General features: G+C 50.8%; 1 protein-coding gene and 1 non-coding gene across 8 annotated transcripts in view; both read left to right on the top strand.

Moving 5' to 3' along the window:
• The window catches only part of Chd4 (chromodomain helicase DNA binding protein 4), a 39,745-nt gene extending 26,487 nt beyond the window's left edge, over positions 1-13,258 (top strand). For 3 of the 7 annotated variants that reach the window (XM_045139755.1, XM_045139757.1, XM_045139752.1), the window contains exons 25-39: positions 3,566-3,746; positions 3,831-3,917; positions 4,003-4,091; positions 4,174-4,307; positions 4,599-4,743; positions 5,369-5,534; positions 5,781-5,878; positions 5,974-6,103; positions 6,331-6,399; positions 6,640-6,777; positions 7,088-7,196; positions 7,307-7,439; positions 11,067-11,265; positions 12,274-12,437; positions 12,749-13,258. In XM_045139755.1, the coding sequence (XP_044995690.1) occupies positions 3,566-3,746; positions 3,831-3,917; positions 4,003-4,091; positions 4,174-4,307; positions 4,599-4,743; positions 5,369-5,534; positions 5,781-5,878; positions 5,974-6,103; positions 6,331-6,399; positions 6,640-6,777; positions 7,088-7,196; positions 7,307-7,439; positions 11,067-11,265; positions 12,274-12,437; positions 12,749-12,766 (1,860 nt within the window). In that variant the 3' untranslated portion in view covers positions 12,767-13,258. Of the gene's footprint in view, positions 1-3,565; positions 3,918-4,002; positions 4,092-4,173; positions 4,308-4,598; positions 4,744-5,368; positions 5,535-5,780; positions 5,879-5,973; positions 6,104-6,330; positions 6,400-6,639; positions 6,778-7,087; positions 7,197-7,306; positions 7,440-11,066; positions 11,266-12,273; positions 12,438-12,748 lie in introns of all 7 variants that reach the window. The other 4 variants (XM_012951239.2, XM_045139753.1, XM_045139754.1 and 1 more) reach the window with 3 other exon arrangements.
• LOC123456497 lies at positions 5,566-5,703 on the top strand. Its single transcript, XR_006634572.1, has one exon.
• Positions 13,259-13,808: the final 550 nt, after the last annotated feature.

Raw genomic sequence — 13,808 nt, 5'->3', positions numbered from 1 at the left:
CTCAGGCTTCACAGGCAAACACCTTAACTGCTATTTATTTATTTATTTATTTATTTATTTATTTATTTTGAAGTAGGGTTTCACTCTAGCCCAGGCTGACCTGGAATTTACTATCTAGTCTCAGGGTGGCCTCAAACTCACGGTGATCCTCTTCTGCCTCCTGAATGCTGGGACACATTCTTGTAAATACAGATTGAGATGCCACATTTGAAATGCTTGCAAGAAGCAGAATTGAAGCAATTCTTCAGTTTTGGTAGATTGTTTTTTTCTTCAGAGCATTTATGTTGGATTTTATTTTCTTGGATTAGGGATACTCAACCAGTGCTATAATGTATTTAATTGGTTGCAAAGTGATGGACATTCAGGTTGTTCCTTTTACCATGTTATTAGAAATGGTTTAAGCTGGGCATGGCAGCGCATGCCTTTAATCCCAGCACTCAGGAGGCAGAGGTAGGCGGATTGCCGTGAGTTCGAGGCCACCCTGAGACTCCATAGTGAATTCCAAGTCAGCCTGGGCTAGAGTGAGACCCTACCTCCAGAAACAAAACAAAAAAAAGAGAATATAGAAATGGTTTAATTCCACCATGAGATATTTGGATTTAGTCAGTTCTGAAGTATCTGAAAAAATATGTAGACCATATGATCAGCATGTAAGAAGGTGTGTGTGTATGTGTATGTGTATGTGTATGATTTAACTTGTTTGTTTTCTTTGCAGACAGTAGTAAACTTACGAGGTTATAAAGGCAAGAAAGGTTCCTGATCTCTTTTATGTCCATGAAGATCTGTAGTGTTTTGGAAGCCCTGCATTCTGCTCGCCAAGGGTCTAACCTTTTTCTAGTGGAATACCTGCATTCTGCTCGCCGAGGGTTTAACCTCCCTTTTCTAATGGAATCCCTGCATTCTTCTCGCCAAGGGTCTGACCTCACTTTTCTAGTGGAGTCCCTCCATTCTGCTCGCCGAGGGTCTAACCTCCCTTTTCTAGGGGAATCCCTGCATTCTGCTCGCCGAGGGTCTGACCTCCCTTTTCTAGGGGAATCCCTGCATTCTGTTCGCCGAGGGTCTGACCCCCCTTTTCTACTGGAAACCCTGCATTCTGCTGGGTCTAACCTCCCTTTTCTAGTGGAATCCCTGCATTCTGATCGCCGAGGGCCTGACCCTCCTTTTCTAGTGGAATCCCTGCATTCTGCTCGCCAAGGGTCTGACCCTCCTTTTCTAGTGGAATCCCTCCATTCTGATCGCCGAGGGTCTGACCTCCCTTTTCTAGTGGAATCCCTGCATTCTGCTCGCCGAGGGTCTGACCTCCCTTTTCTAGTGGAAACCCTGCATTCTGATCGCCAAGGGTCTGACCTTCCTTTTCTAGTGGAATCCCTCCATTCTGATCGCTGAGGGTCTGACCTCCCTTTTCTAGTGGAATCCCTGCATTCTTCTCACCGAGGGTCTGACCTCCCTTTTCTAGTGGAATTCCTGCATTCTGCTCGCCAAGGGTCTGACCCTCCTTTTCTAGTGGAATCCCTCCATTCTGATCGCCGAGGGTCTGACCTCCCTTTTCTAGTGGAATCCCTGCATTCTTCTCACCGAGGGTCTGACCTCCCTTTTCTAGTGGAATCCCTGCATTCTGCTCGCCGAGGGTCTGACCTCCCTTTTCTAGTGGAAACCCTGCATTCTGATCGCCAAGGGTCTGACCTTCCTTTTCTAGTGGAATCCCTCCATTCTGATCGCTGAGGGTCTGACCTCCCTTTTCTAGTGGAATCCCTGCATTCTTCTCACCGAGGGTCTGACCTCCCTTTTCTAGTGGAATTCCTGCATTCTGCTCGCCAAGGGTCTGACCCTCCTTTTCTAGTGGAATCCCTCCATTCTGATCGCCGAGGGTCTGACCTCCCTTTTCTAGTGGAATCCCTGCATTCTTCTCACCGAGGGTCTGACCTCCCTTTTCTAGTGGAATCCCTGCATTCTTCTCACCGAGGGTCTGACCTCCCTTTTCTAGTGGAATCCCTGCATTCTGCTCGCCGAGGGTCTGACCTCCCTTTTCTAGTGGAATCCCTGCATTCTTCTCACCGAGGGTCTGACCTCCCTTTTCTAGTGGAATCCCTGCATTCTTCTCACTGAGGGTCTGACCTCCCTTTTCTAGTGGAATTCCTGCATTCTGCTCGCCAAGGGTCTGACCCTCCTTTTCTAGTGGAATCCCTGCATTCTGCTCGCCAAGGGTCTGACCCTCCTTTTCTAGTGGAATCCCTCCATTCTGATCGCCGAGGGTCTGACCTCCCTTTTCTAGTGGAATCCCTGCATTCTTCTCACCGAGGGTCTGACCTCCCTTTTCTAGTGGAATCCCTGCATTCTTCTCACCGAGGGTCTGACCTCCCTTTTCTAGTGGAATCCCTGCATTCTGCTCGCCGAGGGTCTGACCTCCCTTTTCTAGTGGAAACCCTGCATTCTGATCGCCAAGGGTCTGACCTTCCTTTTCTAGTGGAATCCCTCCATTCTGATCGCCGAGGGTCTGACCTCCCTTTTCTAGTGGAATCCCTGCATTCTTCTCACCGAGGGTCTGACCTCCCTTTTCTAGTGGAATTCCTGCATTCTGCTCGCCAAGGGTCTGACCCTCCTTTTCTAGTGGAATCCCTGCATTCTGCTCGCCAAGGGTCTGACCCTCCTTTTCTAGTGGAATCCCTCCATTCTGATCGCCGAGGGTCTGACCTCCCTTTTCTAGTGGAAACCCTGCATTCTGATCGCCAAGGGTCTGACCTTCCTTTTCTAGTGGAATCCCTCCATTCTGATCGCCGAGGGTCTGACCTCCCTTTTCTAGTGGAATCCCTGCATTCTTCTCACCGAGGGTCTGACCTCCCTTTTCTAGTGGAAACCCTGCATTCTGATCGCCAAGGGTCTGACCTTCCTTTTCTAGTGGAATCCCTCCATTCTGATCGCCGAGGGTCTGACCTCCCTTTTCTAGGGGAATCCCTGCATTCTGTTCGCCGAGGGTCTGACCCCCCTTTTCTACTGGAAACCCTGCATTCTGCTGGGTCTAACTTCCCTTTTCTAGTGGAATCCCTCCATTTTGCTCTCTGAGTGTCTAACCACTCTTTTCTAGTGGATGCCCTGCATTCTTCTCGCTGAGGTTCTGACCTCCCTTTTCTAGTGGAAGACCTATATTCTTCTTGCTGTGGGTGTAACGTACCTTTTCTAGCGGAAGCCCTGCATTCTGCTCGCCGAGGGTCTGACCTTTTCCTTGTGGATACCCTCCATTCTGCTGGCTGAAGGTCTAGCCTTTTTTTTTTTCTTGCTGTTTCCCAACTGGATGGGGGGAAGACTACAGCACTGTCTCTTCACTCCTTGTGATAATAGTTTCCACCTCACATTTTTCTTTAGTTCCATCAGCTGCTCATCTGTCTACACTGTGAGGAGCATATCCTCTCAGTCAAATCTCCTCCAAGACCTTAGGTCCAAGCAGGCATCCCAATTGTTTGAGAATCCAGCCATGCAAAGATACAACTTGCAGGACGTGAACTGAGGACCAGGGTAGCTGGTGGTGCTGACTTCAGCCCCCTGAGTCCTGGCCCTCCCTCTGTCCCAGGAGGAAGAGGAGGTAGAACGGGAAATCATAAAACAGGAAGAAAGTGTGGATCCTGACTACTGGGAGAAACTGCTGCGGCACCATTATGAGCAGCAGCAAGAAGATCTAGCCCGAAATCTGGGCAAAGGAAAGAGAATCCGTAAACAGGTCAACTACAATGATGGCTCGCAGGAGGACCGAGGTGTGTGTGGTCGGCCCCGCCCCCTGCCCACGGGCCGTTCCACCAGAGCAGTGGGCCCCGCTCATCTGCCCTCTCTCCCTCCAGATTGGCAGGACGACCAGTCCGACAACCAGTCCGATTACTCGGTGGCTTCAGAGGAAGGTGATGAAGACTTTGATGAACGGTCAGAAGGTAGGAGCTGTGCCATTCTGCCAGCTCTACAGATAGGCTTTGCTTGCTGTCCTGCCCGCGTCACTCACCATCTTTCTTCTTGCAGCCCCCCGCAGGCCCAGTCGCAAGGGCCTGCGGAACGACAAAGACAAACCGTTGCCTCCTCTGCTGGCCCGCGTGGGGGGGAATATTGAAGTAAGTGCCCCGTGACCCCGCGGTGGATGGGGGAATGCCAGTGGTGAGACTTGTTCCCTCACTGAAACCCCTTTTTCCTTAGGTTCTTGGTTTTAATGCTCGTCAGAGAAAAGCCTTTCTTAATGCAATTATGCGATATGGGATGCCACCTCAGGATGCATTCACAACACAGTGGCTTGTGAGAGATCTACGAGGCAAATCAGAGAAAGAATTCAAGTAAGTTGGAGGCTGGGCTGTCCGGCCTAAAGCCAGGGTTTCAACAGCGTGAGCCAGCCCACAGCCAGGCTGCTCAAGAAAGTGGGTGTGGCCAGCCACAGTTGGAAGGTGAAGCCATCCGGGAGGAGAGTTGTGTTCCTGGCTTCCCGAAAGAAGCCCTGTGCTGTGCTGTGTAGTTGGCAGATCCACCCTCCAGGACCGTGTGGGCCTTGCTTCTAGCTAGAGCTATGCTCAGGGCCCGCAACAGTGCCTAGCAGCTTTCGGTTTAACTGCTTCCCTCCTTTTCCATAGGGCTTACGTCTCTCTCTTCATGCGGCATTTGTGTGAGCCAGGGGCAGATGGGGCTGAGACTTTTGCTGATGGTGTCCCCCGAGAAGGCCTGTCTCGCCAGCATGTTCTCACTAGGATTGGTGTAATGTCTTTGATTCGGAAGAAGGTGAGTGCCAAGCCTCTCTTTGTATTTTTTTTCCCCCTTTTAAAAATTTTATTTACAAGCAGAGAAAAGAGAGAGAATGGGTACACCAAGAGCCTCTAGCCACTGCAAACAAACTCTAGATGCATGCACCACATTGTGCATCTGGCTTATGTGGGTCCTCAGGCTTGGCCAGCAAGCGCCTTTAACCATTAAGCCATTTCTCCAGCCTGCCTCTGTTTTTAAAGGTTACTAGAGAACTGGAATTGGGCTCTTCTATTTCTTTTATTTATTTATTTTGGGTTTTCAAGGTAGGGTCTTGCCCAGGCTGACCTGGAATTCAGTATTTAGTTTTAGGCTGACCTTGAACTTCATAGTGATCCTCCTACCTCTGCCTTCAGAGTGCTGGGATTAAAGTCATGTGCCACCATACCTGGCTGAATTGGGTCTTTTTTTTTTTTCCTTCTTTTTAATTTTTCTAGGTAGGGTTTTGCTCTAGCCCAAGCTGTCCTGGAATTCACTATGTAGTCTCAGGGTGGCCTCGAACTCATAGCTATTCTACCTCTGCCTCCCGAGTGCTGGGATTAAAGGTGCACACCACCATGCTCAGCTGAATTAGGTGTTTTTTACTTGTGGTTCTTTGCTACAGGTTCAGGAATTTGAACATGTTAATGGGCGTTGGAGCATGCCTGAACTGGCTGAAGTAGAAGAGAACAAGAAAATGTCCCAGCCAGGGTCACCCTCTCCCAAGACTCCTACCCCTTCCACTCCAGGGGATACACAGCCCAATACTCCTGCGCCTGTCCCCCCTGCTGGTAAGTCCACCTGTTCTGTCACCCTTGTCTCTTGTCCTGGCCTGTGCTCTCTGCTCCCCTGTGCTCAGCTATAACAGGGGAGTGTGGCAGGACACACAGCAACTTCCCTCTCAGTTTAGGAGAGCTATCCTAAGAATGGGACTGGCTCTTAAAGGCACGAGAGGACAGCTTAAGCTGAGACAACTGGGGGTGCCTTGCCTCTCTGATCCAGGCCTTCTTAGTTGATGGTCTTCTGTTGATCTGCAGAGGATGGGATAAAAATAGAAGAAAACAACCTCAAAGAAGAAGAGAGCACAGAAGGGGAAAAGGAGGTGCAGTCTACGACTCGTGACCCAGCTGTGGAGGTAGGAGATGGGGTGCCCAGTGCCGCACTGGGGGCCACCTTGCTCCTCAGCTGCCAGCCTGTTTGCTTCACCTCCTGTTCGTTTTTCCTTTGAAGTGTGCACAGCCCCCTGCTCCTGCCTTAGAGGATGAAAAGATCCTGGCTGAACCTCCTGAGGGAGAGGAGAAAGTGGATAAGGCAGAGCTGAAGGAGAAAACAGAGGAGCCTATGGAGACAGAGCCCAAAGGTACCTGCGTTAGCCCTCGGGCTCTGTGGACCGCAGTTACTCCTTGATGTCATCAAACTGTGGCGTGTCGGGAGGAAGCGGCAGGCCTTGTGCCTTTGCTTGAAACCGTCTCCCACTGTCGCGTCGCTGAGTGACCGCCCCAGTCCTGCTGCGCTCCCCGTTCGCGCGCGGTGCTCAGGGAGGAGCCGACTTCTTTATGAATGTTCTCGGTGCTTTCTCTTCCCCAGGTGTTGAAGTGGAGAAGGTGGAGGAGAAGTCAGCAATAGATCTGACCCCTATTGTGGTGGAGGACAAAGGTTGGTGTGTGAGAAGCTGGTTTGGAAGGACCAAGACCATTCACTCCTGCCTGACTGTGTATTCCTGTAGACATTTTACCCCAAGATAAGGCCCTCCCTGGGTTGAGTTGCCATGGGGTTGATGGGGTTCAGTGCCTGCAGAGAGTGCTGGTAGCTGTGCTACAGTACACAGTTGTAGAGGGACAGATTAGGGTGCTGGCTTCTGTCGGGGACAGCCATTTTCTTTGGTATATTCTGTAGAAGAGAAGAAAGAGGAGGAAGAGAAAAAGGAGGTGATGCTTCAAAATGGAGAGACCCCCAAGGACCTTAGTGACGAGAAGCAGAAGAAAAACATCAAACAGCGTTTCATGTTCAACATTGCAGATGGTGGATTTACTGGTATGGACCTGAGGGGTCTGCTGGGTTCTTGTCACAAGTCTCTGGCTGTGGTGGGAGTGTGGACTGAGGGCACGTGGGCTCCTCTAGACTATGCTTTAGGAGCTACAGGCAGACTGTCAACATGGGATTGGTGGTGGGCACAGGTAGGCAAATAGTTAGTTTTGACCTCTTGTAATTTTGTGCATTTGTGTGTGTGTGTGTGTGTGTTGTAAACTTAGTATTGACTCCTTCTATAGTGCAAACAGCAGACAATGATCACTGTGCATTCTCTCCCCTCCTGCCCCCCCCACCCGCCCTGAATCCCTCCCAGAGTTGCACTCCCTTTGGCAGAACGAGGAGCGTGCGGCCACGGTCACCAAGAAAACCTATGAGATCTGGCATCGGCGACATGACTACTGGCTGCTAGCTGGTATCATAAAGTATCCTTGCCTGGACCGACACTGGGGTTCTTGGTGAGAGGTTCTGAAGGGCCTTTAGTTTGAGGAGTTCTTGCTTCCTTGCTTTGTTTTTCCTGAGCTTTTTCCAATAGCCATGGTTATGCCCGATGGCAGGACATACAGAATGACCCACGTTATGCCATCCTCAATGAGCCTTTCAAGGGTGAAATGAACCGCGGAAATTTCTTAGAGATCAAGAATAAATTTCTAGCTCGAAGATTCAAGGTGAGCAGAATGGGGACAACAAATACGGTGTTTATGTGATGGACTTAAAAGTCCAGAAGTTCTGCAAAGGTGAGTCTGGTCTTTGACAGGAGTTCAAGGCCACCCTCAGTGTTCTCAGCGAGTTGGGACCACCTTGGGCCACATGAAAGCCTGAAGTGAGTCGCACGTTTGACTTTCTGCATTCCCTAACTCTGCTTCTGAGTAACTGGAAGTGGAGGTCGAGTGCCAGACTGGCAGCTTCACTGGCTACAGGGCAGCTGTGGGTGAGTGTCTGAGGCGTGACGTCGACTGAGTGCTGCGGGCCTGGTGCGAGGACTCTGCAGGCTGGAATGTTCAGGAAAGGCAGAGGTGGCATTTTACTGGGTCTCCGAGGAAGTAGGGCTATTAGTGGGCTGAGGTCCTTTTTGAGAAATCTAAGTATGTTTGTGGATAAAATGTGGCCTGGATGCAAAGAGGAGATACAGAGCCATGAGAGGTGAGTCACACCCCTCATCCCAGCACTAGGAGGATGGCTGTGAGTTCAAGGTCAGCCTGGGCTAGAGTGAGATTGCCTCAAAGAAGAGGAGGTGCTCCGTTTTCAGTGTCCTGCTGAGGAGGTCTCATTCAGAAATTCAGATGTTTATGATGATAGCCGGTGTATAGACCATCAAATATGTCATGAAAATAAGACATGGATCTCTTAAGCGGACTGTAACTGGGAGTAAGAAAACATATATATGATAGGCTGGGTGTTGTGGCACACACCTTTAATCCCGGCACTTAGGAGGCAGAGGTAGGGGATTGCTGTGATTTCAAGGTTGGCCTGGGCTAGAGTGAGACTGTCTTGAAAAACAAAGAATAAAGAAAAAAATAAGCCTTCAGCTGTCATATGTTAAGCAGTGAGTTGCATAGGGACACAAGGACAGATAAGACACGGTGTCCTTCATTGTTCAGTTTGAGTGAGTGACATTCTGCGTGTCAGGAAAGGCTGCTGAGTGCCTAAGAAAGTTCTTCAGAGGGAACTGAAGTGCAGGGAAGCAGGGAGCTTGTGAAGGGCTGTAAGGAAAAGATGCCACTGGATGCGTGTGCGTGTGGTGTGTGCACGCGCGTGTACCCGTGCATGCGCTCGTGCTTGCTTGCTTGCGGCAGCCTAGGCCATCTGGTGCCCTGGTCTGCAGCTCTTCTGCCTGTTCTTATTTGAACGAGAGTCTCTTAACTGATCCAGCGATTGCTGGGTCTCTGCTCCTTATGGGTGTGGGGCTGCAGACCATGCCTGGCTGAAATACGGAGCTCTGGGAATCTCACTGGAGTGGCCTCTCAGGCCTCCCCACGCTTGCACAGGACGTGCTGCTAACCACTGAGCCAGCCCTGGAATTGTCTTGATAAGTGCAGTAGAAGCTGGGTGCCTGACGAGGGTATGGCTGAGCACTGAGGCAGCAAAGTTCAGGGTGCTGGGTGGGACTGGCAGGTAAACCAGTGAGACACCTGTGTTGGGTAATAGTGGAAGATAATTGGAAAGAGAGGCAGAGATCAGTAGATAGGGTCTTGGCACCAGATAGACAGTAGGATTTTACTCTTCTTAACAGGCAGCCATCGAAGGTTTTGGGGTAGTCAAATGAAGTAGGAACAACATTCACAAGATTATAACTATCATAGTCAATGAAATATTAAGAGCCTGGCCTGTGATATTTGTGTCTGTAAATCAGATACATGCATTATCACCCAATAGCCTTCAGGAACATATTCCAAAAGGCACAATGAAGATGAAGGGCTGCCTTGTAGATAAAGCCAAGGACTTGTGAAGGTACAGTGTGCCTACCACAAAACCACACCCCAGCTCAACTGCAGAATAACAAAGTTGTGGGTGTGTGTTTTGGAGATGGTCTCACTGTAGAGCCTAGCCCTAGGCTGGCCTCTTACTTGGAATTCTCCTGTCTCAGGCTGCTAAGCAAGCACTGGATTTACAAGTAACAAAATTTAAAGTCAGAGAACCTGGCTTAAGGATCTAGTTCATTTGGCAGAGCACTTACCTAGTGTATGTGAGACCCTGGATTTGATTCCAGGCACCACACACAGGTGCAGGGAGTGGAGGCGGGAGGGCTAGGAGTTCAGGGTCATCCTTGGTTATGAGTTTGAGGCCAGCCTGGGTTAAATGAGACTTTTTGTTGTTGTTTTGAGGTAGGGTCTCACTCTAGCCCAGGCTAACCTGGAATTCACTATGTAGTCTCTGGGTGGCCTCCAACACATGGCAATCCTCCTACCTCTGCTTTCCAAGTTCTGGGATTGCAGGTGTGCACCACCACGCCTGGCTTTTTTAAAAAGGTATTTTTATTTCTTCTTTAAGAGTGTGTGTGTGCAAGAGTGCGAATCAGGGCCTCCAGCCCTGCAAACGACCTCCAGGCTTACGTGCCACCTTGTGCATCTGGCTAACATGGGTCCTAGGGAATGGAACCTAGGTTCTTCGGCTTTGTTGGCGAGTGCCTTAACTGCTGAAGCATTTCCAGCCCCCCTCCCCCTTTATTTTCCCCTGAGCTTGGGTCTGACTGTAGCTCAGGCTGACCTGGAATGCACTTTGTAGTCTCAGGGTGGCCTCGAACTCATGGTGATCCTCCTACCTCTGCTCGAGTGATGGGATTAAAGGCGTGTGCCCCCATGCCCAGCCCCTTTTATTTATTTCCAAGCAGAGACAGACAGAATGGGCACACCAGGGCATTGAGCCACTGCAAATGAACTCCAGACGCACGTGGTGACACATGCGTCTGCCTTTCATGGGTTCTGGGTCAAAGTTTTCACAGGCAAGCAAGCAAGCACCTTAAATGTTAGGCGATCTCTCCAGCCCTAACTTTTTTTAAAAAAAAAAAATTTATTTATTTTATATTGATCCTGGGAAATTGAACCTGGGTCCTTAGGCTTTGTAGATAAGTAAGCCTTAACTGCTAAGCCATCTCTCCAGCCCCTATGTAACTTTTTTTTTTCTTTGAGGTAGAGTCTCACTCTAAGCTCAGGCTGACATGGAATTCACTATGTAGTTGCAGGGTGGCCTTGAACCTATAGTAATCCTACTACCTCTGCCTCTGGTATTAAAGGTGTGCATCACCACCCCCAGCTACCCCATGCAACTTTTAAGTGAAAAGATATATGGTCATGTATATAATATGTTAAAAAATACATACCTAGAAAAGTTTGGAAGAAAAGCATCAAAATGTTGCTAGGTCTGGTGGCACAGGCCTTTAATTTGAGCACTGGGAAGAACTGCTGTGATTTAGAGGCCCACTGAGACTCCATAGTGAATTCCAGGACAGCCTGGGCTACAGTGAGACCCTACCTCACCCCCCCCCCAAAAAAAAAGTTTCAAAATGTTAGTATTTCTCAGAGGTAGGATTACTCATTATTTTAATTCTTTAAAATTATGTACTGTCTCCTCTTTTGAATTTTAGTTTTTATTCATTTGTATGAGTAAAAGTATAAAAACCTGGACCTCCAAAGGAGGAAAGGCAGTGTGCTGTTCAGCTGTGTGCACATGAGGAGCCGTGAAGAGCCTCCCTGGCCGCCCACTCTTCATGCGCTCACCGGAGGACAGGAGCTGAGAGCCGCTGGAGCCCGCGCAGCGGCTGTCCATCCAACTTGTGTCTTCTTTCTCCCATGCAGCTTTTAGAACAAGCCCTGGTCATTGAGGAACAGCTGCGCAGGGCAGCTTATCTGAACATGTCCGAGGACCCCTCTCACCCATCTATGGCTCTGAACACACGCTTTGCTGAGGTGGAGTGTTTAGCAGAAAGCCACCAGCACCTGTCCAAGGAATCCATGGCAGGAAACAAGCCAGCCAACGCAGTCCTGCACAAAGGTCGCCAGTGGCCCCCCTGCCTCCTGCTCCTTGGGCTTCCCTGTCCTCTCCCTCCCCAGCACCCACATACTTTTTCCAAAGCCTTTTCTGGCCTTTTTGGGAGCTTAGCATGTGCACAGGATCTTTTGCCTTAGAGGCAATCAAAGACAGTAGTTTGTCTCTTTTAACTCTTAATATATTCAGGTTCTTGAGATGGAAAGCACAGCAGAATAATAAAGTGGCATCTGGGATATTTTAGAGGTAACTTCAGGTGATTTAAGATCCCTTCAAATTCTAGACCTCTTTCAACCTTTCTTTTTCTATTTAAAGTAAATACATTATGGGGGGCGGAGGGCGAAATGAGAAAAGATAGCTGTTATAAAGAGTGGGAGACCGATCTGGAAAGTTAGGTAAGAAAGCGAAAAGGAATTAATAGGGATCCATTTATGTCTAGTGGAGGAGCTCAAGGCTGAGGGTTTGATCTCTGGTGCTGAAAATAAAAACTGGAGGAAATACAACTGGATGTGGCAACCCATGTCTGAGGCTGACCCCAGCACTTCGTGAGTTCAAGGTTACTGGGAGTGAGTTTGAGGCCAGCTTTAAAATACATAAATGGAAAAAAAAAAAAAAGAAACTCAAGACAGTTAAGAGTAAGGGATAAAGACTAAAAAAGCAGAAGCAGCTGGGTGTGGTGGTGCACACCTTTAATTCTAGCACTCGGAGGCAGAGGTAGGCGGATCACCATGAGGTCAGCCTGGGCTAGAGCAAGATCCTGCCACAAAACAGGTACACAGGGAGTTCAAGGGTAGTCACGGAAACATAATAAGACCTTGCCTTGAAACGAAAGGCAGAAAGCATCATGGGCAACTGGAATAGGAAATAGGAATTTGAGCATTAGTGGAGGCCAGATGAGAGAATTCAGTGTAAAAAAGACAGCGCATACGCTCATTGAGAAGTGGGACGGCACCACTAGATAGTAGCATTTTGAGCTTGACCACCACAGCTTACCATCTCTTTATTTCCCTTCTGCAGTTCTGAAACAGCTAGAAGAACTGTTAAGTGATATGAAAGCTGATGTGACTCGACTCCCAGCTACCATTGCCCGAATCCCCCCTGTTGCTGTGAGGTTACAGATGTCAGAGCGGAACATTCTCAGTCGCCTGGCAAACAGGGCGCCCGAACCTCCCCCACAGCAGGTTAGGACTTTTTCCCTGCCCACTTTTTTTTTTAATTAAAAAAAAATTATTTGAGAGAGAGAGCGGGGGGGGGGGCAGATAGAATGGACATGCTAGGGCCTCCAGCCACTGCAAACAAACTCCAGATGTGTGCGCCCCCTTGTGTATCTGGCTAACGTGGGCCCTGGGAAGTCGAGCCTCAAACCGGGGTCCTTAGGCTTCACAGGCAAGCCCCTACCCGCTAAGCCATCTCTCCAGCCCTCCCTGCCCCCTCTTGCACCGCGCCCTGGCCGTGCTGTGTGCCAGCCCGTGACCTTGGCTCTCCCCCGCAGGTGGCCCAGCAGCAGTGAAGATGCAGGCACCTCCTCCGCAGAGCAGTGACCTTCCTCACGTTCTGTCCCGGGGAGACCCTCCGCCCACCCGCCTGCTGAAGGACACTGGGGCCGGGAGGCGGGCGGCCGATGGTCCCTTCCTGCTGGAGACAGGAGCGCCGGCGCCGTCTGCAGGGAGCGGGCGGGCCCTGGCCTCTCCCACCGGACGCTGTTACACGCTGTTGTGGGTTCCTGCCAGGCTTGAAGAAAGCGATCTGAACTTCTTCCTCTTCTTGGTTTTATTTTGTTGGTTTACTTTTGTTTTCTCCTTTTTGGGGGTATTCAGAGTGGGCTGGGCCCCTGGGCGAGACACAGCTACCTCTGTTGGCATCTTTTTAATACCAGGAACCCAGCGGCTCCAGCCACTGAGCGGCTAAAATTAAATAAAGTGGAAAAAAAAAGGTAAAAGAACCAAAAGCGTAAAAAAAAATTTCTTGATGAGAACTGAAAATAAAGTTTCCTTGTATTTTAGTCCTCTGGTTCGGTGTGCGTGTCGGTGTGTGCGGGGCGGGAGCCCTGGGGCTGGCCCCTTTGCCGTCGCACGTCCTCAGCCCGGGGCACCTTTCGGATCCGGGAAGCACCCAACCGCCCAGGACCAGCCGGGGCCTCGCTCGCTCTGGGCAGCCCGCTGTCCGGAGCGCACCGTGGAGTCAGGGCGGCCTCGAACTCGCGGCGGGGTTAAAAGCGCGCACGCCCGGCGGCTGCGGGTTCTACGACCGGAGCCCCGCCGCCTCGGTGCCCAGCGCGCGGGGCAGCTGAGGACTCGCCGTCGGGCGGGCTGGAGGACGCGCCCGGGACCGCCCGGGACCGCCCGGCAGCCGCTGGCCGCTCCCGCGCGGGGCGCGGGCTTCCGGTGCCGCCGGCGGAAGGGGCGGGGCCTCGCCGAGACGCGGCGCGCACTTCCGGCCGGGCGGTGTCGGGTGCTTCCGGGTTGCACGTGGAGCGCCGCTCAGCCCGGGCTCGCGCGCGCCGGGGCTCCGGGCTGCGAGCCGCAGGTTCGCGTCGCGGCGGGGCGGGCGCG

The sequence above is a fragment of the Jaculus jaculus genome, chromosome 23, assembly GCF_020740685.1.
Source record: "Jaculus jaculus isolate mJacJac1 chromosome 23, mJacJac1.mat.Y.cur, whole genome shotgun sequence".
Classification (NCBI taxonomy): Eukaryota; Metazoa; Chordata; class Mammalia; order Rodentia; family Dipodidae; genus Jaculus; species Jaculus jaculus.
Note: the sequence above shows the minus strand (reverse complement) of the source record. Positions and strands in the feature narration are given on the sequence as shown.